The sequence below is a fragment of the Emys orbicularis genome, chromosome 7 (assembly GCF_028017835.1).
Source record: "Emys orbicularis isolate rEmyOrb1 chromosome 7, rEmyOrb1.hap1, whole genome shotgun sequence".
Taxonomy (NCBI): Eukaryota; Metazoa; Chordata; order Testudines; family Emydidae; genus Emys; species Emys orbicularis.
The window spans coordinates 83,746,820-83,772,959 of record NC_088689.1 but is presented as its reverse complement, the minus strand read 5'-3'; the positions used below and the strand labels follow the sequence as shown (position 1 = coordinate 83,772,959).

Genomic DNA, 26,140 nt, shown 5'->3' with positions numbered 1-26,140 from the left:
TGAGCAGCTCCCGCATCTCGGCCCTGCCCACATGTGCTCTGGAACAGTGCAGCAGGTGTAGGTGGCACAGGCTGTTAGTGCCCAGCTGAGGGACCCATTCCAGGCCAGGTTCCTGGACAGTGACCGTCTGGCCAATCCCAGGGCATGTACGGCTGTCCCAGCGACAGCCACAGTGATTGAAATGCAGTGAGAGGCTGGCATAGAGTTGCCCCAGAGCAGGTAGTGTTGGGACCAGTGGTGGTATCCAAGGCCCTTGGGGGCGGGGGTGACACCACTGCCCATCCTGCTATCACAGCCCTAGTGCAGGCTCCTAGCAACTCTTTCCTCCAGACGTATGACTGTCGATCTGCTCCCTCTGCCCCTACAGGTGCTGAGCACTTGTCCTCCTCCCCGGGCGATGGGTCCCCACTGACCTCCGCGGTGTAACCTGCCAGCTCCAGCTCCAGCTCAGCCGCCTGTTGCCAATGCTCGGATGTCAGAGGCCAGCGCTTTGACCAGTGCCGCCTGGTGGCTCTCCCCACTCCGCAGGGACAGGGACATGGGGCTCTCTGTCCCCCTGTGGCTTTGGCTGCTGCATGCCGCCACGTGCCTCGCCAGCAGCCCGAACCCCAGCTACAGCACAGTGGCCAAGAAGGAGATCAGCACGGAAGGGGACCTGGTCATTGGGGGGCTGTTCCCGGTGCACGAGAAAGGTAGCTCCAACGAGGAGTGCGGCAAGATCAATGAGCACCGAGGGATCCAGCGCCTCGAGGCCATGCTCTTCGCCTTGGACGAAATCAACAAAGACCAGCGCATCCTGCCAGGGATCACGCTGGGGGCCCACATCCTGGACACCTGCTCCAAGGACACCTACGCCCTGGAGCAGTCTCTGGATTTTGTCCGTGCCTCCCTGACCCGAGTGGATGGCTCCGAACACATCTGCCCTGACGGCTCCTACGCCATCCACGATGACGTTCCCATGGCAATTACCGGGGTCATCGGGGGCTCCTACAGCGACGTCTCCATCCAGGTACTATGTGCACAGAGGGCAAGCTGGGGCCATGGGGATTAGAATGAGGGGGCATTGAGGCCCAGGCCACTGGCAGTGGGATCTAAGGTGACCTCTGTGTGGCCAGTCCGAATCTAGCTCTGGTTGGCAGGGAGTGAATGCTACGTGGTATGCTACAGTATGTGCAATGAGTTTGTGTGTGGGGTCTCAATCCAGATCCTGGTCCCCAGGTACTCGCATCACAAGAGCTGGTGCTCGCTGGCATAGTCTCAGCAGAGAGGCCAAGGACTAGATGGCTGTTGGAGACCTAGCTGGTTGGATTTGAAGGGGTGTGAGGTGCAGCCATCCCTTCTGTACCTGTTTGGGGGATAAGCAGGGGTCTGAGCGTATGGGTGTGACCTCCACACCACGGACCACATCACTGTCCCAGGGAATGAGCGCATGGGTGTGACCCCTGCCCACTCCCAAGGAGTGAGCGTATCTGGCTTAACCTAACCTACCCTCCCCTTTGGGGGAGGGATAGCTCAGTGGTTTGAGCATTGGCCTGCTAAACCCAGGGTTGTGATTTCAATCCTTGAGGGGGCCACTTAGGGATCTGGGGCAAAATCAGTACTTGGTCCTGCTAGTGAAGGCAGGGGGCTGGACTCAATGACCTTTCAAGGTCCCTTCCAGTTCTAGGAGATAGGAAATTTACCCTGTGTGCTCCACCACCCATCCCCCAGCCTGAGAGGATGGTGCAGCCCTACACTTGGCTCTCTCATTGCCCCTGGCATATGCTGATTTCTTTATTGCCCAATTTACCATTTAGAAGTCGGCCTCCTCCTGACCCAGTGCGGGTTTGCCCCTGTTCCCATGTGTGCACACCCGTGCCACTCACCACTCTCCTGCCCGTACAATGGAAAGCACCGTTCGCGTCGCAGGGAAAGAAAGAGCCACAGACATTCCTTGGTGACACAGTGCCGGCTTGGGGCCTGTCAGTTTAACTGCAGCCTCTCTTGCCTTTTAGGAACCTAAAATTCAATTTTGGGCTTGTGAGGGATCCCGGCATGTCAGCCCAGGCAGAGTGGACGTGGTGTGGCATGTGGTGCGGAGGTCACACCCCATACGTTCAGACCCCTGGGATGGTGATGTGGTGCGATGATCAGACCTATACGCTCAGATCCCTGGGATGGTGATGTGGCATGTGGTGCAGAGGTCACACCTATATGATCAGATCCCTGGGATGGTGACGTGGCACATGGCATGGAGGTCACACTTGTATGTTCAGACCCCTGGGATGGTGATGTGGCATGTGGTGTGGAGGTCACACAGCTCAGACTCCTGGGACGGTGATGTGGCATGTGGTGCAGAGGTCACACCTGTATGATCAGATCCCTGGGATGGTGACGTGGCACATGGCATGGAGGTCACACCCATATGCTCAGACCCCTGAGACGGTGATGTGGCATGTGGTGTGGAGGTCACACTCGTATGTTCAGACCCCTGAGATGGTGATATGGCATATAGCATGGAGGTCACACCTGTATGTTCAGATCCCTGGGATGGTGATGTGACACATGGTGTGGAGGTCACACACCCGGATGCTCAGACCCCTGGGAGGGTGATATGGCACGTGGTGCAGAATTCACACCCATGCGCTCAGACCCCTGGAACAGTGATGTGGCATGTGGTGTGGAGGTCACACCCATGCGCTCAGACCCCTGGGGCGGTGATGTGGCACGGGGTGTGGAGGTCACACCCTGAGACCTGGTGTGTGCTTGTAGCAGACGTGTATACACCCATATGTTGAACACCGAATGCCTTTGAACTCTTCCCAAGCACAGGCCCTGTGACTTGCCCTGACCTCGTCCACACACTAGTATTTTCCAAGCCCTCTCTCCTTGCTGTGGCCATGACGTTAAACTCAGCCTAACTCAGCTCCCTGCCTGGGGGGGGTGGGGGGTGGGCTTTTTATAGCACAGCAGCCACGTTGTGCCTTCCCTGCCCCGCCACGATGCCTCCCTCTCATGGAGAGCCCCTTCCCCCACCCACCCCGATTCCACACAGGTTAGTGGGGGCCTAGATCCCGAAGCACTCAATAGCCCGCCCTCCCGACCACCACGGTACTTAGCTGCTGCTCCCAAGCCTCTCTGTGCTGCATTAATGTTGTAATTAATGCAAATTAATCTCTCATCATCCCATTCAAAGCCTGGCCCAGGGGGAGCAGGAAGCGTGGCTAGGTGAGCCGGCATGGCAGCCAGCCTGGTGCCAGGGCTTTGGGGCACTGAGCCAGGTGTGCAAGAAACTGAGCCGAGAGTCTGAGCGGAGCTGGCTCCTTGCAGCAGGCCTGCGTGGGAGAGCCATTCATTCAGCAGAGTCCTGAGCTGCTGCTTGCAAAAGGTGGGGGGGGGGGCCCACCTAGGGTGACCAGATGTCCCAATTTTATAGGGACAGTCCCAATTTTAGGGTCTTTTTCTTATATAGGCTCCTATTACCCCCTACCCCCTGTCCCGATTTTTCACACTTGCTGTCTGGTCACCCTAGCCCCACCGGTGCCCATTCACAGCCCTTCTCTCCCTTCCCCCGCTCTCATGCTCTACCTCAGCTCTGACCCCAATTGCCTCCCTGCGGGAGGGGCCACCAGGGGGCCCCGCCGAGCACACCTGAGACTCCACCATCTGTCGCTAGCATCAGCCACTTTCCCTCAGGCCTCCTGGGCCAAACGCCTCCCCTTGGGGTAGCTCGGCCGGAGTCGCTGAGACGCAGACCCAGGGTGGGAGCTGGGCCCCTGGCTGGCTGGCAAAGAGACACAGAAAAGGAAGGAGACCTTCATTCATTTATAGCCCCACTCCCTCCCCAAGTGGGTGAATGCCAGGCAGCATCCCTAACCCCCCACACCTCTAGTCCCGCGAGATTGCGCCAGCCATCCGCCTTCCCTTCCTGCAGGGCCTTCTTTATTTACTCCCTGGATTCCCCTCCCAAGCAGATTGCTGCACAGCTGGGGCGAGCAGCTCTCCTTTCCCTTCCAGCTCAAGATGATGTCCCCCTGAGCCAGGCTGCCAGGGTGCCCTCGGCCCTGAACCAAGGGGTCTGCAGGGATGGGGACGGGGGACAAGCAGGAAGTGGGGAAGGGAAACAAGGCAGGAGAAAAGGGAGGTGGGCCAAAGAGCGGGGAGAGGCTGCAGGAGCTGAAAAGATGGGGGTACAGGAGCTGGATGGTCAGCTGTAATGTATGTTTGAAGTGCCATGAATAGCATTCCAGTGGGGCTGTAGGAAGTAAAGGGAGCATTTTCTCTTTGAAGCTATTGTAGATGGAGCAAGAGAAAAAGGAGGAGGGGAAGGAAAGAAAGGGATGGGGGCGGGATGGATGGACAGATAAAAATGATGATGGGGCCAAACAGACAGGCAATTAGATACATCGACAGCCCAGAAGGTGGGTAAATCCATCGATGGGCAGACAAAAGGAGAGGGAGATCGGCAGTGAGATCATTAGGCAGCTCATTAAAAAGATAAGCAGCTAATTAGCTGCAGTTGCAGACACTGTCCAGGGCTGGGGACAGAGCTGCACGGCACTGAGGAGAACACGGAGCCGTTTATTAATAATTCTGGGCTTTCCTAGCGCTGCGTGCGTCTCCTCCAGGCTGCAATAAAGCAGAGCATGCTCGCAGTCTCCCCTGGGCTTCGCACAGAGAGCTCCAGGTTTGATCCAGCTGAGACATCACATTTCTGAGGCCTGCATTGAATTAGCACCTTCCCCCACCCCGACAGCGGCACACGCACTCCCCGCTCTTTCCTCACTGGGTGCTCTCCCTCTCTCTCTCAACACTCCCTTCTGGGAGCAGCAGCCCCTTGTTCTGGAGGCTGGCTTGAGGACCAGTGGCTGAGTGTAAGGACAGTGCAGCCTGTCCAGCACCGGGCCAAAGGTGGCTGTGAGCTCAGATGCAGGGCCAGTGGGGCCCCAAGTGTAAATTAGAGCAGCCCCAGGTGCTCAGCTCTATGCTGTGCCTGTGTAGGGGGGATTCTCTCCCAGCTACACATGGTGCCTGTATCGGCCCCTATATGTTTCCAGAGCAGTGCAGGGTTGGATCTCTCCTTGCCTGTCTGTGCTATTCCAGACACCTTCGGCAACTATAATTCACCTAGCTCCCTGCAGCCCCTCCTGGAGGAAAAGTCAGTGCTGCATGTTTTCTTGTTTCCAAGCTCATAGCTAATGCTAGTCTCTATTATCCAGAAGGGCCTCCAAAGCATTTTCACAGACCGCAGGCACCCAGCATTGCTCTCTGTTACGGCTTTGCGGGTGTAATCTGGATTAATGCAGCAGGATGTGACTGCTAGCTGGATATACAGGAATTGTGCACCAACACTGAGATGTAGCCACCTCGGGGGGAACACAGCAGCTGTTCGAAGCCAGCTAGGCGAGACACTGGAGCCAGTTCAGCCTGCTGGGAGAAGCGAGCAGGAGGGGTTAGGGCAGCAGGATGCAGTTACTGGTGGGAAGTTTGCTCGGATGCAGAGGCTGATGCTGCCCTGTTCTTGTGAAAAGCAAGACGAGGTTTTTATCAGTCACGAGTGGTTGGGGACCACTCCTCTGAAAGGTGGCATTGCCAGCAGCACAGTGCCCCCTATGGCAGAGTCACAAAAGGGTATCACTTCCCAAGTCACCAGCATCACTCCCTGTAGTACCTGTTTTTTTCCAGTCTGCTGAGGTTATTGCTGGCCAAGGTGCTGGCTTTGGCCCAGATCCTCCAAAGTGTTTAGGCTCCTAACTTCCATTAATTTCAAGGGTCCTAAATACCTTGGGATCTCTGGACTTTCCCCCCTTCTTTCACTTCACTGAAAACTCCATTAGCTTGGGGCTGAGGGGATGGTTGGGTGTCTCATAACTACCACCTCCCCTGGTCATTCACCCACTTGGCTCTAAAAGGGCTGCATAAGTCACTGACCCCTTTGCAGACTCAGCATGGGCCTCTGCCACTTAGTATGCTGTAGCATTGGGCTGATCTTCTGCCTAGGGGCAAATTGCACCCACAACCCCTCCTTTCTGCTTAGCCCAGGCTCCCTGTTTAATATGGACTCGCCTTGTTCCTGGCCCCCACTCCATGTAGTGCTTTCTTGCCTTCACGCCATATAGAGCCTTTCATCTGGCAGGGTCTCGAGCCGTTTCACAGACTTATCCCCTCAATCTTTGGAATCGCAGTCAGTGCAGCTGTGCTGATTTCTACCAGGATTGGATCTGGCCTTGTGTACATTCGGATCACTCCCACCACCGGGTAATCAGCCTCTTCTGCAGCAGTGCACGGCAGTGGGGTGGAGGGGCTGGAATTTAGGGAACAGGAGGTAATTGCCAATAGCCAGGACCCTACGTTTAATGAGGAATCTTTATGGACCACAAGCGGTTGGAATCTAACCAGCACAGTGCCCCCTGGGTATTCACTCAGTCCCGATTCAGCCAGAGGAGAGCGACCTACTAGCACAAAAACAGGGCATTGTGTCACACGGTTCCTTCCTGCAGGGTACAGGGTTTCCTTGGCAGTCTCCTAGCTAAGGACGAGGCCAAAATTTCCCCTGCAGTTCCACCTGGATGTGGTATTCTCCTGCACTCCCTACGTTAACCTGTTGGTTAGTGTGACTGTCCACTGTTAAAAACAGCTGCCATGTTTCACCCCAGAGGTGGCTGCATGGCAGTGCAGGTGAGGTGATTTTCTTATAAGTGGTTGTAGGCCTGGCTTGACATGAATAATTAGACATGGGTGAAGCCTCATTTCTCAGAAGACAGGATTAGGGAGGTAAATGGATCAGCAGCCTGGAAACAGAATGTCTGCACTAGCTAAGACAAGGGTGAACTCCCAGGGAACCATTTACAATGGCCAAGATAACAATCAACAAGATAAATTGGGACCATAAAGATGATGTAAAGAGTAAGTTGTGCGTGGACAGAGCATGCTGTACGGGGATTGTACAGCCAATCTTTAAACGTGTGATGCAGTGTATAGTAAAAGCAGTTTAATCTGGAAACGTCTATAGAGGAAGAAGTTTGCTGTGTAACTTTGGGGGGGGGTGGTATGCCCTGTTCCCACCCTCTACTCTTGAGGCTACTCAACTCAAGTGTCGTTTGATTGCATGCCAATAAAGAAACCTCAGTGAGGAGTTCAGAGTCGAGCTGAATTCTTAGGAACTGAGGGGATAAGATCTTGGAGGCCACTGGGTGGATAAGGTCTCAGAAGCCACCCCAACGTACTCCTGAGCAGATAAGGTCTCAGAGGCTACCCCAGAACTGGGCTGGTGGAAGTCACAGGGCTCTGCTGTGAGCAATACAAAGTTCTTGAGGCTGGTGGATGCAGACTGAGGCCTGGGCTCTCTAGGTCTTGGCATGGAGTAAACAGCCCCGGAATGGACAGCTGCCTATGCTACCTGGTGAGGTGCTAGATTCCCAACGTGACCTTCCTCGCAAGGCCTACAGTGGCTTGGATCGCGCCTTTGTATGCCAGCTTGGCCTGTCCACTTTCAGAGGCCCGCTGCCTGCCTGCCCGCCCCAGGAATTCACTGGAAAGCACTTCCTGACTGGGATTTCGCTTCCCAGGGAACGTGTTTATTTCACTCTCTGTGCTTGTCTCCGCACGGAGCCTTTCCCACGGCTTTAACAGAGTCAGCTTAACCAACAACAATCTCAATGTTCAGGTCCACCCCCCCGTCTGCCAGGCTGCTCCCTGCAAACACTGCAGCCTCTCTCCGGCAGGCGTAGTGCCGCCACTTGTTCTGGATGACCAGGACTGCCCTCTGGTACTTCTTGTACTGGCTCCTCGCACGCCACATCCTGACCAGTGATTGCAGGAGGACGGTAGCTCTCACGGGCCTCACGTACATTGCCAGCGCCCTGACCCGCCTCTCCTCCCACTGCCAGAATGAGACCCGGCGCCACCACCTCTGGATCACCAGCACGCAGAGCATCGCTTGGCGCACCGTTCGCCGGGTGAGCACCCCCCGCCACCACGACTGGATGGCAATGGCGGATTTGCTGCTGGGGTCCTTCTCTGGTGAGGGGGAGAGAAGGGGAAAGATTGCTTTCCGCTGTGAAGAGAAGACAGGAAACCATCTGTCGCTACGGGAGAGGTAGCCACTAAAGCACAGATTTCTATTGCTTGAGCTAAAGGAAAAGTTCCATTATCTGACAGCAGTAGTAGGCTGCTACCTTCTATGTGGCCTAGTCCCTAGAAGGGGACATGACACCCACTTTATGTTTATTGAACACCTTTTTGCCTAAACATAGGTGTCCATGTAGGCCATAAATGGGCACCTAAGAGACCAGCCAAAACTAGCTGCCTCATTGGGGTTGATCCAGCCGAGCGACCAATCACAAATCTGTGAAGCTGCTGACACAGTACCATGCGCACTGCCACTTTCGGGGAGCCCTATAGGGACTTAAAATACCAGCCTGAGCCAGCAGGAGGGGTCTCCAACACCCACGGGGTGAGCTGTTGTTTTGGCTGGCCATAGTCACTGGAGAAGGCGGAATCCCGCTAGGCCTGTTGGTGGAGATGCTGGGAGAAGGTTGGGGCTGTTGCGGCTCTGAAGGAATGTCCGGGCCTGCCTCTGTGCTCTGCACTGGGAGGAGTGGAAATGGAGAACCAGGACCGGCTTTCCAGGCCTGGCAGAAAAAGACCATCACAGAGAACCGGAAGGATTCCTGGAGCTGTGCAGAGAAGAGAGGCTGCCCTGAGCCAGGCTCCCCCTGAAATCTGACCCAGTTTCCCCAGTTCCACTGGTCATGCTACATGTCTTGGCGCTGGCCATTCAGCTCTTGCCAGCTTTTGCCTAAGCCCCCTTTGGCTTCCAGAGTGGGGGGTGTCTTTAAAAGTGATATGAAGGGAGCTGTCAGGGGGCAGATCCGTGCTGGGTGACACCCGCAACCCCCACTGAGCTGTGCCTGGGGGTTCGGAGTCAAAGAAATCCCGCCTGCGAGATGGAGGATACTTACGTCCATAGCTGCTGCCTGATCTGGAGCGCCCAGCTGCTGCAGGGAGTCTGGAGCTGCCAAGAGCTGCCTCTGAGCATCATCCCCGCCTCCCAGGGCAGGGTCTGTGACCATGGAGTTCTTCAGCGCCTTGGTATCAGGCTTCTTCCTGGGGCTGCCCTCCAGAGCCTTCACGCCCGCCATGGAGGAAGGAAAGAGAAGAGCTGCTCAGCATAAGGATGGGAGGGAGGTCACAGGGCTGACGGCTGCAGCCCAGCGAAGGTGAAAAGTCCCCACCGCCCATCAGTGAGGCTTCCCCTCGTCAGCACCTGCCGGTGTTACCCTGACTTTCCCCAAGCTTGTCAGGGATCCAAAAGAACAGATGTGGGAGCTAGAGCCAGGCAGACTGGGTGTGCTGCAGTCTGCCTCAGAGATAGGTGTAACTGAGAGCAGAGGTTGGCTCCTAGAGACAGGCGGACGTACACAGAGACAGGTGGAGACATGGGACTGCCCAGTCGGGATCGGTCTAGTGCACCAGTTAATCCAGGGGCTGGTACCAGCTGCTGCAGAGGACGGGCAGTTAGGGGATAACCTGCCCCAGGGGAGAGAAATCCAATCCCAGGGCTCGGCCTGGCTGCATTGACTTTGGTGGGCATTGTCTACAGGCGGCAACCCCAGTTATTTAGTTTAATTGCAAGTTTATTCATTAGCACCCTCATCGTCGACGGCTTCAGCCCTTCTGCAGTCAGTGCAATCGCACCCCACCCGACGGTGTTGGTCCCAAAGGCTGGTACCAGACACATTAGAAAATCTTTCCATATCCTCTCCTGGTTTGGGTGGAAACATAACCCTTCCATGATCAGCCTCTTCGCTCGGGGGTGGGGGTGGGTTGAGGAGAAGCAGGGAATTTAGTGCTGGAGAGTTGAATGCAATGGAGGGGGAGTGAAGGCAGGCAGTGGACCCCATCCTGAACAAGAGATTGCCTCACCGAGAGTAAGGAGGCGGGTGGAGTCAGTCAAACCTAGGCTTCTCCACACCAACCCTAGGCTTCTCCTCCAGTGGATCCCCCTGCTGTGTCCTGAGAGAGCTACACTCTCCTAGCAGGGGAGGGAAAACCTGCTCCCCATGCTTTGCCATCCTCGGCTTCTCCATTTGCCTCCATTACCCATGGTTTCTCCAGAAGATCTACCACATTCTGCCCCAAGAGACGATCCTCTCCTCAACAGTGGGCTTGGGGAAGGGACATGGTGCCTATAAAGGGATCTGTGGCTGGCAAGTTTCTACTTCTAGGGTTGATATTACCCCCCTCAACAGCCAGATATAAGAGAGTGTTATCTGTGAGTAATGCACTCCGTACGGGAGGTTTGCTTTTTCGTGCCCCCATGAGGCACCTCACATCTCAGGAGAGGACCATGTTTCCCTGGGATGGCAGGAGTTCACTTTTCATCAGCTGAGGGTCTTTTAGGACACTAGCATCTGCATCCTGTGGCGAGAGCTGTGATGTTACAATGGACACCGACATCACCAGTCAAGCTGGTCAACCCAGGTAACGGATGAGACAACAATAGACCTGCCTTGACCGCTCTGCTGTTGGTCGTTGGCTGGGTTGGAGGCAACCCAGATCCATGTGGGTCACAGACGTGGAAAACCTTGGCCTCAGAAGGCATGTTCAGGGTTTTTTATGTCCTTGCTGAACCCCAGGGCACTGGGAGCAGAGTGTGGAGGGGTGAGGCATTGAAGAAACAGCAGGGAGTCAGTGGTTGTTCCTCAGGGTAACTGCAGGAGGGAACATTATCTGTCTGTTGCTGGCATCTTCATCATTCTTTTCTCTGCACAGCTGTGAACATGGGCACATCTGTACCCGTTTTGTTCTCTCTCACTTCCATGCACCTGGCCAAATCCTTCTCTCACACCAGTGTCTTCCCTGGAATCACTGAGCCTTTCTCTCTCAGCTTCATAGTCCACAACTAACCCTTCAGGGGCTAGTAGCCGGTGGCTCCTTGAAGGTGGGAGATTTACATGTATTGGGAATCGTGACCACCAGGAGACTGGCTGGCTTAAGGAACAGGTATAGCCCTTCCCCCTCTAAGATCTCTGGTTCAAATCTAGCCCAGGCCAGTAGTGGCTGGAAGTCCTGGTGTATGATGGGCCATTTGGGAGCCTCTATAAGACAAGTTGGTGGCCTCACCTTTGGTTCCTAGTGGACATGAGTCTGTGCTACATTGGGACTGTTTGGAAGCCTGGTGGCAATCTCAGTAAAGAAGCCAGGACTCCATGGCCCTACAGAGAGTGAAAATGCCTCTCGCCCCTGGAGCTGGCTGTGCCATATCAGCCCTGCAGTGGCACCTTTCATCAGCGCTTAATTCTCTTTTAACAAAGGCCTGGTGGACATTCCCAGCGCCGTCCTCCCCTCGGGTGCCTGCTGGGACTCTGGGGGCGGGATGAGCATGTGGGAGCACTGGTGTTACCTGTAAACAGGACGTGTTGCTTTCCATCCTCCCTACTCCCCTGGGCACACTGCACAGCTCCAGTGCACCTGGCTCCGGCTCTGCTACCTGGGTCAATTGGAGGAGAGCAGCCTTTCCTGTGACAATACATTGTCCCAGCCCTGTGTTAGGCCTGCAAGCTGTAGAAGGGGTGGGGGGCAAAGGGGAAGGAGGGGAGCAATGAAATGTGCTGCCCTGCGGGATTTCAGTCCCAGCAGTGCTATCATGCTAGAAAGTGCCAATCTCACCCAAGTGGCATTAAAACTTATGAGCATGAGGCAAGGGCAGTGCCAACGGAGGGAAGGGCAGCAGGCAGAATCGTGGCAAAGGCAGAGCTGTGCTGGCTGGTCTCCTTCTAGCAACAGGGTCGTTCTGGCTACCATTCTACCAAGCAGGCTCATGGCACAAACAAAGCTCTGCTGGCCACTAGCATTTTAGCGAGCAGGCAGGTTCATGGCTGTGCCAGACTGGGATTTCCCTACACCCCCCCGAACTCCCCCATCTACCCCAGTGGTTAGCAGAGTGTACCTCATGCTTGGCCTAAGACAAACACTCCCTGGCAATGCTCAACTTCTGTACAGCCAGATTCTTGGGGCACCGGGTCAATCAGGTCACAGCGGTTCCTAGGATGTTAGCTTCCCACTGACGGGGACAGTCATAAAGAGCACAAGCTTACAGACAGCCTCACTGCAAGCTAAGTGACCCAGGCTCTGGCAGTGCCTTATCCCTTCCCCTTTCAGGGTCTTGGTTTGCCCACCTCAAAAATGGGAACAGCAATCCCTGCTAACCTTACCTTCATTTGTTTTTAGCATCACATGAGCTGGAACCAGCAAATTGTGTGGTAGGGCCCAGCTCCTCAAAGGTACTTAGGTATCAACTCCCAGAGGTGTTAGGCACCTAATTACTTTTGAGGCTCTGTGCCTCACTCCCTGTGTGACCACACAATCTCAATATCCTGCGTCCTTTCTCTCCTTCCGGTTCTAACATTCACTTGTAGCATGGTTCACATTAGATAGTAAGAGGGTAGGGACTGCATTTCCATATGCTTTTGTATAGTGTCGAGCACCATCAGGCCTCAGTCCTGATTGGGACCTTTGCGTGGCACCATCATTATGGACATTAATGCCTTGCCAATGCCTGGACAGTTTTCTGGAAGTGCCGTCCCTTGGCCTTCAAGCGTGTCTGTTGCAAATTGTGAAAATAGGATTGTTCTCAAGAGTGCAGAGAGCCCATTGCTAAATTGCACCACGCAGGGAGTTCCAAAGGGTTTGGATCTTGCTGGCAAAGGATACCCAGCTCGTGTTAGGTATCTCCCCCTTCTACCCAACTCCAGAAGTGCCAGTCGCCAATTTTGGTGTAACAGATGGAGCAGAGGTGGATAATGGGGCCATAAACTGGTCAAACAGATCCGATGAGAAGAGGGGAAAGTGGAGAACCCATCAGAGCCCCATCTGCCCAGGATTCACTAGACGTGAGAGCTGGAGGGAGCCACTGAAAAGCAAAAGGACAATGCCCCACTGGAGGTCACCAGTTGGCGTCAGCCTGCCAACTCCCTGGAGACTGTGGCTGTCACATGGTGCCACTCTCTCTGCAGGCTCTGAGGATGTTAGAGGGAGGAGGCAAGGGTGGGGTTCTGCTGAACAGTTGGCAGTAAGAGGAAGTACCACTGACCTTCATCACATGACACACTGGGATATTGAAGATATCTCAATTCCTCCCAGATGTCTAGCCATCTCCTTGGGACAGCCAAATGCTCAAGTACCTCCCAGCTGTCAAGATAGCTCCCAGCTGTGTTTGGGAATTCTACCTTCTCACAGTGAGGAATTGCCTTCTGCATTTTAATCAGGACTGGTATAACCTGGCACGATCCCAACTTGTGCCTAACGGGAGTCAGAGCCCACTGGAACCAGAATGTGATTGGCGGACTGCGCGCCTGAACGTTGTGATCATTTGGCAATAGGACATGACAGGGAGTGAATTGTTCTCCATTAATTTGCACCTCGTGTGCCTATGGTCAAGTGCCTTCGATGACGATGCCTGGTGTGAATCAATGCAGGGTAATTCGCAATCTCTGGTGCCTTATTGCCATGAGGAGTGTAATATTCTGTTAAAAACATATTTGTACATGTTAATTAAGCAGTGGAGATTTCCACATCATCGGGGGCTGGGAAACCAGCTCCAGATACCAGCTTTTGCCAGCCAATCAGATCACAGGCTTCCTCTCGCCTGCCTCTTTGACAGTCTGTATTTTTAATAGCCTCATTAGTGCGGATTTTTCCCCTTTGAAGGTAATGAGAATTGCTGCAGAGCATCTGGAAGAGCAGCCAGCGCGAGCTGTTTGGAGGGGGGAGGAAGGGGCACGCGCCAGCGCTTGTTCTGATCTCAATGGCTGGACGCATGCGGTGGAATATTCTGCTCTGGCCCATTGTTTTTTTCATTCTCCTGTCCTTTCTCTTCATCTGTCTGGGCTGAGATATGCCCGCGCTGCACCAGCTCACAGGTGAGACTTTTGAAGGGTGGAAGTATTCTGAGATGAGTTGCTGGTGCTCCACCTCTCTCAGCATTTGGCCTCTATGTACATATTCCAATTCCTGAGTCAGACCTGCCTGGTCTTGCATGTTCTGGATTCATTTACAGGCAGTTTTTATAAAGTCTCTCGCTCTGACAGAGAAGGATTTTGAGGTATTTCAGCAGGAGGTTTAATATCTCACCTCTGATGATGTTGCTGTTGAGATCTCACTCCAGGTTCAGCCTGGCCAAGCCATGCAATGGCCCAGCCTCTCCAATTCCTCTTACTTACCACCTGCTGGCATGACTTCTCATTAATCGTTGGCAAGCAGCGTGTGTGTTGGGAAGAAAAGCAGGGCCCCAAGTCAGGCAGGGGAAAAGGTTCACAAGAGGGGAACAGCCCAACCTCCTCTCATGGGGGCAGAGGTAGAGGAGAAATCCCCAGGAATGCTCTGGGATTAGAAACCCATTTTGGAGCTCTGGGGAACCCCCGTCAGTGTGCATGAGCAGTGTTTGCTGATCCTTTGGATCTAGTCTTAACCTCTCATGGATGGACTGGGATTCCATGGTGCAAGGGAAATTGCGGGGGAGAGGAACATTGAGAAGCGGAAAGTATCACCCTCCCTGCTAAAGCTGGTGGTCTCATCGTGCCTTAAATCTCCCTGCCACCCTGAAAGTCTGATGGAATTCAGCTGCAGAAAAACATCTCACTGACAACACACAGTAATGCCTGAGGTACAGGGTCTCTCATAGGGTTGCCTATCCTCCACGATTTTCCTGGAGTCTCCAGGAATTAAAGATCATGTCATGATGAAACCTCCTTGAATACGTCCAACCAAAATTGGCAACCCTATGCTGGGGGATTAATGACCAGTGCCCAGGATAGTTTGCTTCTGGTCACTAACCTCAGCAGGTCATCACATCCCTTGTGGTCAGAGGCCAGCAGTCTCGCTATGATGGAGCTATATTTTACATAGCTATGAGGGGATGCTGTGGAACAATGCCCCCCTCCCCCACCACCATGCCACATGGTGAAGTGGGAAGCAGTTGCCATTTGCATAGCCTTGGCTGTTGGTTGGCATGAAGATGCACGGATGCGGAAGTTCTAGAGTGCAAACTGCCTTGGGGTCCTTCTGAGCATGGAAGCCCCCTGGGGGTCACCGGACGTTCCCATGCAGAGGGCTAGCAGGATTGTCCCTTCTCCATTCCACCTTGGGCACTCCCAGAAGCTATCCTGGGGCAGGAACTCTAAGAGGCTGTGGTCATGGAAGATGTGATCATCTACCCTAAACCCATCAGTCTTTCTACAAGTGATCTACCTGTGCATGGCGCATTGGCACACAGCAGAGTCAGGTCCCTGGTCCAATGAGCGTGCAGTCTCCATTAGACATGATACAGTGAGGGATCACGGTAGCCAAAGGGACTTCAGCTTGAGTTCCCATCTTGCTGCAGGACATTGAAACACAACAAAATAATTATGCCCATTTCTTCCCTGGCAGCCGCCCCTTTGCCAGGGTCTCAGATGTACAGCTTCTTGCTCTAGGGCACACCTGTCCTGTTCCTGGAGATGATGTGAGGTGGTGGGTGTAGGTGATGTCTGTGATTGGACGTCACTGATACAGTGTTACACCATGCCAGAGGGCATATCAGGTGACAGAGACAGGAGGGCATTTGAACACACACATTAAAGTCCCACTCTGATGGCTGAGCATGGGAGCTTTTTCATCAATAGCAGACCATGCAACCAGGAGCCTTAACCCCTGAAGAGCAAGGAGTGCCTGCATACAGGAAGGTCCCTCCCTCTCTATGCCCGTACGGTTCTCCTTTTCTTTCCACTGCCAGCTGAAGATCTGTGGGGCCCTCGATGGTGTTTTGCCTCATGTGTCACCCCGGACAATGCTGTCATAAGTTCTAGCCGAGCCTCTTTTTAGCCTTTGTCCAGCAGGTCAAAATCATTGTGTCACAATGTCTTGGAATACACCCTATCGTAGTGTGCTGGGGAGGTGCCACGTTGAAATTACTTTCAGTATTTCAGAATGCTTTTAACGTTTTAATATTCTGTATGTGGAGAGAGAGCCCCATGGAAATCGGGACAGGAGGCGACCTCAAACTGATATCAACCAACCCCCCTTGCAATATCAGCGCTGTAGTGTCCTCCCCAGCTATTTAGTGTAGTGACAGGCTAGCTCCCTGCTTACACATCTGCCTGCTTTGCATCAGTACTGTACCGGAATGGTTAGCAGGTGCTGGTATGTTAGAGGGACGCATGGGCTAAGTGCACGTCTGAGCATTCTAGCTCTGGCTCTGGCATTGACTCTTTACGTGGCCTAAGACAAATCCCTGAATCTGTCTCAGCTGTCCCACCTGTAAAATGATGGGGATCATGATAATACTTAGCTGGAATCTTGTCTCATATATAGACTGTCTTTTTGTTCTGTGATTGTGCAGCACCTAGCACAATGGGGTTCTGGTCCATAACTAGGGCTCCTAGGCTCTACAACAATACAAATAATGAATAATAATAAATTACTGAACGCTTGGAAAACACTTTGAAGATTATGATGTTCTGTTGAGTTCCCTGCAGCGGATTCTTCTGCTTTTGCAACCGAAGCAGTTTATTTTCCCAAAAAGAGAACACAATATGAAATATTAAAACCAAACAAAAACAACCCAGAAGAAGCCACCAGCTCAGGATAATTGCTACTCCTTCAGAAAGCTGGAAACCACAGTGTAACAGGAGCGGAGACTGGAAGGAAAAAAACATCCAAGTCACTCAAAATAACGGACATATATGACCTTCACCCTGACAATGAACATGATGTGACTCGTAGGGAAAGCCTGACAGGTTATCACCCTCTAGACTGCTGATAATTATCTTCACATCTAATGTTTGAGGTGGAAAAAGGTTTATTGTTCAGAAAAATATTTTGAAAAGAAATAGCAGGAGGCTCATGCAGCCCCGCTACAGGCATCGCTACATCGATAGAATGCTCGGGAAATGGAAGGATATGATTGGCTACTGGACTCAGAGAACTCTGAAGGGTCTCACTTTCAACCAATCAAAGTTCTCTAGCCTTCAGCATCCCACATGCTGCTACCTTTCTGACATCTCACTGGGGTTGTTCACGTTTCCATAAAAGTGACCCTGTAAAAATGGCATGATGAGGGAAGTTCCATGGTGATTGTCACTCAGTTGTCTGTCTGGTGCCCTTGTCTGCATCATCCCCATTGTGGAGTCCTCACAGGGGGCTGATGATGGACTCTCGGACATGGACAACTTTGCCCTTAGTCACCAGTCCAGGTTTGCTGGCTGGCTTCTCCATCATGTTGGGGAGGGATGTAGGGCCGGCTCTGGCTTTTTTGCCGCCCCAGGCAAAAAAGCCTCCGGCCGCCCGCCCCCCCCACGGGGCGGGGGCGGAGCCTGGGGGGCGGGGGGGGCGGCAAGCCCCGGGGCGAGGGTGGCGGCGCTCTCCCCCCGGCGGCCGGGGGCAGGGCGCCGGGGGGGAGGGCGGCCGGAGCCCTGGGAGGAGGGCGGCGAGCCCCGGCGGGGGCTCCGCTCTCCCGCCGGGGGGAGGGCGGCCGGAGCCCCGGGGCGAGGGTGGCGAGCCCCGGCGGGGGCTCCGCTCTCCCCCCGCACCAGAGGGCTTCTGCCCGGGCCGCTGCACACTGGGGCCGGGAGCGCAGCCCAGAGGCTGCTCCAGCCCTGCAGCCCGTGGGGCAGCGTGGTGGGTCCAGGCGGAGCGGGCAGGGGCCCAGTGGGCAGCGCGGGGGCGTGGGCCGAATCTCTGCTGCTGCCGGGGAGCCCCGCGCCTCTCCCTCCCGCTTGCGGCTGCGGCTCCTTCCCGGCAGGACGCGCCCCCCGGCCTGCCGCCGGAGGGGAGGGCGGCCGGAGCCCTGGGAGGAGGGCGGCGAGCCCCGGCGGGGGCTCGGCTCCCCCCCCCCCCCGCGGCCAGAGCGCCGGGGGCAGGGCGGCGAGAGGGCGGCGAGCCCCGGCTGGGAGGGCGCGGGGGGGAGGGCGGCCAGAGCGCCGGGGGGAGGGCGGCGAGCCCGGCTGTGGCCCCGCTCTCCCCGGCGGCCCGAGCGCTGCGCCGCCCCCCTCCAGGTGCCGCCCCAAGCACCAGCTTGGTTGCCTGGTGCCTGGAGCCGGCCCTGGAGGGATGGATGCTAGGTTTCTTCCTTCTCTGTCTCATAGGGCGCATGTGTGGTTGGATGTGGCTTCACCAGCTGTGGCAAAACCTTTGTCCAAGATTTTCTTAGACTTCACTACTTCTGGAAACTGGGCTGTGGTACATCCTTCTCCTGCGTGCATGGTCCTTGAGCCTCCTTCAGCTTAGCCTCAGCATCCAGCTGAGGAGAAACCTAATTTGTTTTCTTCAGATACTTCAGGAATGAAGCCATGACTCCCATCAAGGGCTGGAATTTTATAACTGCAGACACCCCACTGTGCATGAAAAATACAGGTGCATAATCTACATGTGCAATTACACTGACTGTGCACAGTTGTGACAACTGCAGGTGCAAACAGCCAGGGAGATGTCTAAATCGCTTTTTGTACCCGCAGTTGCTGTGACTGCACATCCACGCGTGGGAACGAGAAATGCGATTACATGTGTGAAATTATCAATATTCAAGGCCTAATTGGCTCCATTTACAAGTCAAAAGATGATTTTTCCAAACTCTGCCTGGTTCTGAAAATCCAGCTGGGTTCTTTATTCCATCATCGCCAGTAACAAAGGTTCTGTGATTGGAATGTAGTGATAGTGCAGGTGATGCTATATGAGGCCAAATAGAATCCAGCTCACTCTCCACCACTGAACCACGGTGGCTCTCAGTCTTTGACTACTGGAGAGTCATCCATTGGGGGTAGCGGAGTGTCATCAGATAGATGAGTCACAATGCTTATGTCGTGAACATGCATCGAGAGGTGGTGACATTGCATCATGATGTGATGTCAACACATATACTGATGCAATGTGAGAATGTCGAGTGTCTAATGCAGTGGTGCCCAAACTTTTCCTGTCACGCCACCTCTTACCAGTAATGGAAGCTGTCTGCACCCCCGCTCCATTACTGCACAGTTGCTCAGCAGAGGAGTTTGGGTTGAAGGCAGAGCTGGAGGCCGAACTGGGTATAGGGGAGGAGCTGGGGCTAGAGGCAGAGCTGGGCTGGGAGTGGACCAGAGGGAAGAGTTGAGTTGGGCTGGGAGTAGAGAGGGAATGAGGGCAGAGGTGGGCTGGTGGCGGAGATGGGATAGGGGCAGAGTGGAGCTGGGACTGGAGCTGGGCTGGGGGCAGAGTGAAGCTGGGCCTGGAGCTGTGCTGGGGGCAGAGCAGGGACCACTGGTCTAATGCCTTTCTTTCCTTTCTGGTCAGTGGGCTTGGCAGGCTCCGACTCTGTGAGTGGCGCTTCAGGTCAATGGAGATGTAGAACTCCCAGAATACAGCTCAAGAGACATGAATTGGCCACCGTTGCCATGAGAGGTCTCCAGGGCTAAGAGGCAGAGAAGCGTGTTTGTGTTAGAATCAGCCTATAATGACTAGGAGGCACTCTGGGCTCAGAGCCATTGAATAAAAAGGGCCCCTTTTACAGTCACATTTCTGACCTTACTGGCGCTTTAAAGGAAAGCCCAGTGTTTAATGCCTAGGAGGGTGAGTAGCTCTGCTTGGAAATCACTACATCTCTGGATATGTGCCTGAGATGAGCAGATTCTGGAAAGTTTTGTGTCCATTGCCTCTACCTCTCTTAGTGAGACAGGTCCCAGGAGACCTAAAGAATGGGTCACACTTCACAATCAGGGTCAATACCTTGCGGAGGGTTAACAAAGCATTCATAGACCTTGGACTAAAAGGTTGACCAATTGTTAGAGTCCAACAGGTCAATAGGTTGCTAATGACCATGGCTTAAAACCTTCTGTGTAGGAAACACCTTCTAATTATGTGCTTATAACCACCTATATAACACATAATACTCAGATCTGCAACATAATTCTGACATCTATCAATCCTTTGTTTACAAACCATGTATAAATGTGCCCTTAGAATAAAGTGTACCCAAAGAAGACATATCCTATCCATCCCATTTCTAATGCACCAATGACTGTGGAATCTGGGCCTCAGATATAGGCATTTCTACCATGTTCATCACTGTGTTAGCTGAGTGCTTATAATCATAGAAATGTAGGGCTGGAAGGGACCTCAAGAGGTCATCTAATGCATCCCCCTGATCTGAGGCAGGATTAAATATACCTAGACCATCCCTGACTGGTGTTTGTCTAGCCTGGTTTTAAAAACATCCAAGGATTGGGATTCCATAAAAACTCCCCATAATCTTATAGATTATGAATGTTGTTGACTACATCTGACTCTCTAAGGGTTAGAATATGGAATGGTCCAATTAGGAGCCTTCAAGGAGAGGTTTTCTCCCCTCTAACCCTTAAAGGACCAGCTGTAGTTATTTCCCAGGAAAACTGCTGTGGTATCCCACACTCTCTTCAGTAAATGGAGGCAGGATGCTCTCCCTCTCTCTTGCTCCCATGTACACCTTGTAACCTCACCCATTCCTTCTTTCCCCCTTCGATCTAGGTGGCCAACCTGCTGCGACTCTTCCAGATCCCGCAGATCAGCTATGCCTCCACCAGCGCTAAGCTCAGTGACAAGTCTCGCTACGACTACTTTGCCCGCACCGTCCCACCAGACTTCTACCAGGCCAAGGCCATGGCCGAGATCCTGCGCTTCTTTAACTGGACCTATGTCTCCACAGTGGCCTCGGAGGGTGACTACGGTGAGACAGGTATTGAGGCCTTTGAGATGGAAGCCCGGGCCCGCAACATCTGCATCGCCACCTCCGAGAAGGTGGGGCGCTCCATGAACAAGAAGACCTTCGAAGGAGTGATCAAAGCCCTCCTGCAGAAGCCCAGCGCTAGGGTGGTGGTGCTGTTCACCCGCAGCGAAGATGCCCGGGAGCTGCTGGCGGCCGCGCAGAGAATCAATGTCTCCTTCACATGGGTGGCCAGTGATGGCTGGGGTGCCCTGGAGAGCGTGGTGGCGGGAAGCGAGTTGGTGGCGGAGGGGGCCATCACCATTGAACTGGCAGCCTACCCCATCCAGGAGTTTGCCATCTATTTCCGGAACCTCAACCCCTACAACAACAGCCGGAACCCCTGGTTCCGGGAGTTCTGGGAGCACAAGTTCCAGTGCAGCTTCCATACGCAGGACTGCAGCCGGCACTCGCTGAAGACAGGCAAGTTCGAGCAGGAGTCCAAGATCATGTTTGTGGTCAATGCTGTTTACGCCATGGCCCACTCCCTCCATAACATGCACCAGGCGTTGTGCCCCAATGCCACCAAGCTGTGTGACTCCATGAAGCCGGTTAATGGCAAGAGGTTCTACAAGGACTTCATGCTCAATGTCAAGTTTGACGGTAAGCCCACAGCATCAATAGGGATTGGTGGCTGAACTGAAGGGGTTGGGATGGAATGGGCAAGGGAAATCAGAGGGTTTAACTAGGAGTACTCAAAGCCTGGGGATTTCAACTGGTCACATCTGAGCCAGACAAGCCAAACTTGCTGAGCGCACTAGGTCTGTGATTCCTCACATGATGATGTCCTTGCCCAGAGTCCTTTGGCCCAGGAGTTCACACACTTCTCCTGCCTCTTGATGATGGACTCTGCCAGGCTGGTGGCATGAAACCGCTGCATCAGGTGTCATGATAACGTTGCATTGGGACACAAACATTGTTGCACAAGGGCATAGTTAGGGTCTCAGGTTTCAGCTTGGTTGAACGTTGTGGTTGAACGTTGTGTTGGGTTCAGCTTCTTCTAATTTTCTGGAGAATGACTGACTAACTGGGAGGGTTGTGAGACCATTTCCTTCAGCTGACCATCAGCTTCCCAGGCACCCTGACTGATGCAACTTCCATTATTCCTTTCATAACCTGTTTGAGTTTTTAATATTCAGCACCAAAATATTTGTAATAGTTGATCACATATTTTCCTACCAGCTCTGCTGTTTCTCTGGGACATCTGTCTAAACAATCAGTTCCAATGTCAGTTCTGCTAGGCCAGGTGAGCCTGGAGAATTGGCCAGTCACATCTCTTCTTCCTTAGATTCAGCATTCTTGTCGGGGCAGAGCAGTCAGATATAAGTCAAAGCAATTTAAAACTGTTCAGAGGCTTTATTCTGACGAGACTACATTGCACTGACCCCGCGTACGGCGGATTCTTACCCCTGGTGTATCATTTGTAGGAGACTCTGGAACACTGGTTTAAGATGCCACAGAAACAATGAAGACTCAGTATATTCCAGGCTGCGTCCTTCTCCTTTGCGTTCTGGGTTTTATTCAGTCACAGGCAGCTAGGAAAAAGTGGTGCTCTCTACAGGACTGACCTGCTCCTGAGATGGGCATTATACTGGCACACCGTGAAGACCTGCGCTTGCTGGATGGAGGAGCCATCCAAAGTGTTCTCCTCCAGGCCAAGCTCATTAGACACCTGGGAGGATGATTATCAATCTATCAATTATCCAGCCTCCATCACTGTCATATCTGGCAGCATACAGCCCTTACCGTAGCTATCCTCACTACATCCCGGTGAGATAAGGAGGAACCCATGTGTGACGGGTTCGGTCACAGAGACCCCTTGGGACTGTCACCTGATGTGCTGAAATTACTTCTGAGATTGTTTGCCCTGCCAGCTTGGGACTCCAGAACCCTGCCTTGTTGAGCCAGACCCGCTAGCCTGCTGTAACACGGACTCAGGGTCTGGTCCATGCCCCCAAAGCTGAAGACTTAACTGAAAACAGCTTAGCAGGTTACTTGTTTCCAGCACCCAGACACCCAGTTCCCAATGGGATCCAAACCCCAAGTAAATCCATTTTACTCTGTATAAAGCTTATACAGGGTAAATTTATAAATTGTTTGCCCTCTATATCACTGATAGAGAGATATGCACAGCTGTTTGCTCCCCCAGGTATTAATCACTTACTCTGTGTTTATTAATAAATAAACGTGATTTTATTAAGTATAAAAAGTAGGATTTAAGTGGTTTCAAGTAATAACAGACAGAACAAAGTAAGTCACCAAGCAAAATAAAGCAAAAACATGCAAGTTTAAGCCCAATACATTAAGAAACTGATTACAAGTAATACCTTGCCCTCAGAGATGTTCCAATAAGCTTCTTTCACAGACTAGACTCCTTCCTAGTCTGGGCCCAATCCTTTTCCCTGGTACAGTCCTTGTTAGTTCCAGCAGACATCCCAGGTGGTAAGCAGGGGTTTTCTCATGACTGTCAGTCCCTTTTGTCCTGCTCCACCCCCTTTTATAGCTTTGACACAAGGTGGGAATCTTTTCTCTGTGCTTGTCTGCACCCCCGCCTCATCAATGGAAAAGTACAAGGATTAAAATGGATTCCAGTATTATGTGACATGGTCACATGATACCTTACAAGACACCTTTTGCACAAAGCATATTCCAGTTACATCATATTCACACTGTGATACAGGAGGGCCAGGGAGCAGTGGAAGAGTGGTCGAGGGGAAATATATAAGCCCTAGGCTAATTAAGGCATGGTTCCCTGTAGACTAGGGATGGTTGCTACAGGTTAATTGGAGCACCTGTAGTTAATTAAGGCCTTGTCAGGAACCTAATAAACCCCCCTGCTTCAGGCAGTCAGAGGAGGAGGAGGAAGGAGAGAGGACTGGAGCATGGAGATGTTTGTGAGATTTGAAAGACCAGAGAACCAAAGTAAGGGAGACCCTGCCCTGGCAGGGCATGGAGACTCTCTCCCCCAGCATCTAAGGACTGAGGGTAATCCCACCTAAGGGGGAAGAGGGGAAGAAACCCACAGGGGCTGGGACTCCGAGTGAAGAGCAAACTCAAACCCCTTCCCCACTTCTCTCCTCTACCACCTTCACAGGCCACTAGCGGGGCCCTCGGTGCCCAAGAGCAGGGGCAAGGGGTGGCGTCTTAGCCCCCTCCCTCCCCCCCCCAAGAAAAGCACGGGACCCACCATACAAACATCGGCCATCTTGTCACAACACTCATAAGCATATTTCTATAAAACATATGGAGTGCAATGTCACACCATGCATCTCTGCGTAGTCCTGAGGGTGCTAGGCGTAGTCCTGAGGGTGCTAGGTTGGCATGCCAGCCACTAGTTGTCCTGAGTTTATTCTCAATACACGTTGCTCCATGTAATTTTCCATGCGTGTCCAGGGGCCAGTTCTCAGGTATACTGGTGTGGGCAGCAATAGCTCCCTGAGTCCACCCCTCTCCGGTTAGAGCAGAGCTGGATACGTCAGCCCTGCTCCCAGCCCCAGCATAGGGGGCAGGCTGGAGGCAGATCAGGGGCATGGCTGGTCTCTGCTTCCCAAGGCCCAGTCTGGTGTTAGTGGAGCTGCTGTCCAGCATAACTAGGGCACAGTTCCCCTCTCATAATCTTATGAAGAGTAAAGGGAGCAGGCTTGCCAGAGAACCTGTATATACTTCATCTCCCAGCTTGGCAATCAAGAGACCACATAGCGGGAGAGAGATTGCGGACTTACCTATATTTGATTTCATATATAAGTAGCCTTGGGCTGTCAGGCTTATGTCGGGGAAGTTAGTGCTGCTTAGAAAAATGTACTGTATTATTGGTCTCCTTCGGGAGGATTCTCATGGAGATAAATGTAGTATTTTCATGTGACGTGTTTAATACCAACCTGAGATAATAGCAGAGGTGGGGGAGTGAACTGATTGTCAAGTTGAAAGGATGTACTTAAGTGAAAAGGAATATGCATGTTATTGTTAGGTACTATAATGCTATAAAGGGGTGAATATAAAACCAAGGCATGTGGGGTGGCGGGAAAGTCGTTGAATATTTGCTCAAATCTGAAAGTGAATTTGGATTCATGTGTGTTTGTGACCCTTTTGTGTCCCCATTCTGGTAACATCTGAGTGCTCCTTTACTAGTACAACTACAGCAAGTAAATTTTAGCATGAAGGCTGGAGCAGTCACTGAAAACAAATTCCAGGTGGTATATTCAGTTGTAAAATTAACAATGTGCAATTCACACTGTCTTTGGTTAATAAGTCATGTCGCATAGTATATGTTCCCTGATTGGACAGTTTATGTAACTGACCAACAGAGCATGAATTGTGAATATTCAAATGTTCGCAATGTAATTTCCAAATGTAGCTTTAGTTACAGACTCATAAATTAGCGGCATAACTTTACAAATTGCACATTACAGATTACATTGTCGCATTCGTAAATTGTGCAACCTGCAGGCTGAAGGAAAATTGTGAATGGTTCTGAAAATATATAGCTTTGATAATGTTGGGATTTGTTTGTGGACAGAAAAAGAAGTCATTTTTTTTGAAGAGATTACTTGTTGTGAATTATTTGTTCAGCTCAAATCAGAAGTACCATTGTGGCTTTGCAATATGGTGGGGAAATGAGATAGTTAACTCACGTACGTTAATTAACATGTTAAACATCACTTAGCATTTAGTGTGGGCAAAGGCAGAGATTTAGCTGGTTGAGAATATTGTGTGATCTAATTGTAACCCTTCTGCCAGATGGAGCCAGAAGCAACAAGGGCCGGGTTCCGTATCTAGAGGTTCCTTTTCAACAATACAACACAAACCTGCTCGAGCCACCACACAGTGACCTGGGACAATTACACACCACTCCCTGGGTGCCTCTAAGAGGCAATACTTACCCTCTCATAAGCACAGAGTCTGAGTGTAGCAAAAACTTTTAATAAAAGGAGGGAATTAACTCAGCATTAATTTGGGAAAACACCGCAACTAGGACTCATAAACACAAACCTAGAGCAAAAGACCCACCCCCAAGTCAGTTGGGCAGTGTCCTTTTCCCATCAGGGTCTTAAGTCAAGCAACCCAAGCGTCCCTTTAACGTGCCTGTCCCTTCTCTGTACCCCACTCACAGTTGCTGTCCTTGGCCAGTGCAGCCCCAGAGTTCAGAGGTTCATCCGCAGAGTCCACCTCCCACCCTGTGTGGAAGGCAAGGAGGGGTAAGCTCTGCGGGGCTCTGCTCTGGCCCTCTCTACTAGCTTTCTCTGCTGGCTGCTTGCCCCGCCTCTCCACCAGCCACCCGGCCTGCTACCCTACTAGCCGCTTGCCACACCTCTCTGCCAGCTGCCCACTCACCAAGATGTCTTCAGCCTCCCCCCCACACACACACACACTTAGCCCAGCTCTCAGTGATTTCAGCTGTTAGTGGGGGAGCCT

General features: G+C 52.7%; 2 protein-coding genes across 3 annotated transcripts in view; one reads left to right on the top strand and one right to left on the bottom strand.

Annotated features, from left to right (window-relative positions):
- Nucleotides 1-472: 472 nt before the first annotated feature.
- Nucleotides 473-26,140, top strand: part of GRM2 (glutamate metabotropic receptor 2) — a 36,625-nt gene continuing 10,957 nt past the window's right edge. The window contains exons 1-2 of one of the 2 annotated variants that reach the window (XM_065408098.1): nucleotides 473-1,009; nucleotides 20,494-21,331. In XM_065408098.1, coding sequence (XP_065264170.1) covers nucleotides 473-1,009; nucleotides 20,494-21,331 — 1,375 coding nt within the window. Of the gene's footprint in view, nucleotides 1,010-20,493; nucleotides 21,332-26,140 lie in introns of those variants that run through there. The other variant, XM_065408099.1, reaches the window with a different exon arrangement.
- IQCF6 (IQ motif containing F6) lies at nucleotides 7,619-9,122 on the bottom strand. Its single transcript, XM_065407524.1, has 2 exons — nucleotides 8,943-9,122; nucleotides 7,619-8,035 (listed from the first exon to the last, which is right to left on the bottom strand). Exons 1-2 carry the CDS (start codon nucleotides 9,120-9,122, stop codon nucleotides 7,619-7,621), a joined length of 597 nt encoding a protein of 198 aa, XP_065263596.1.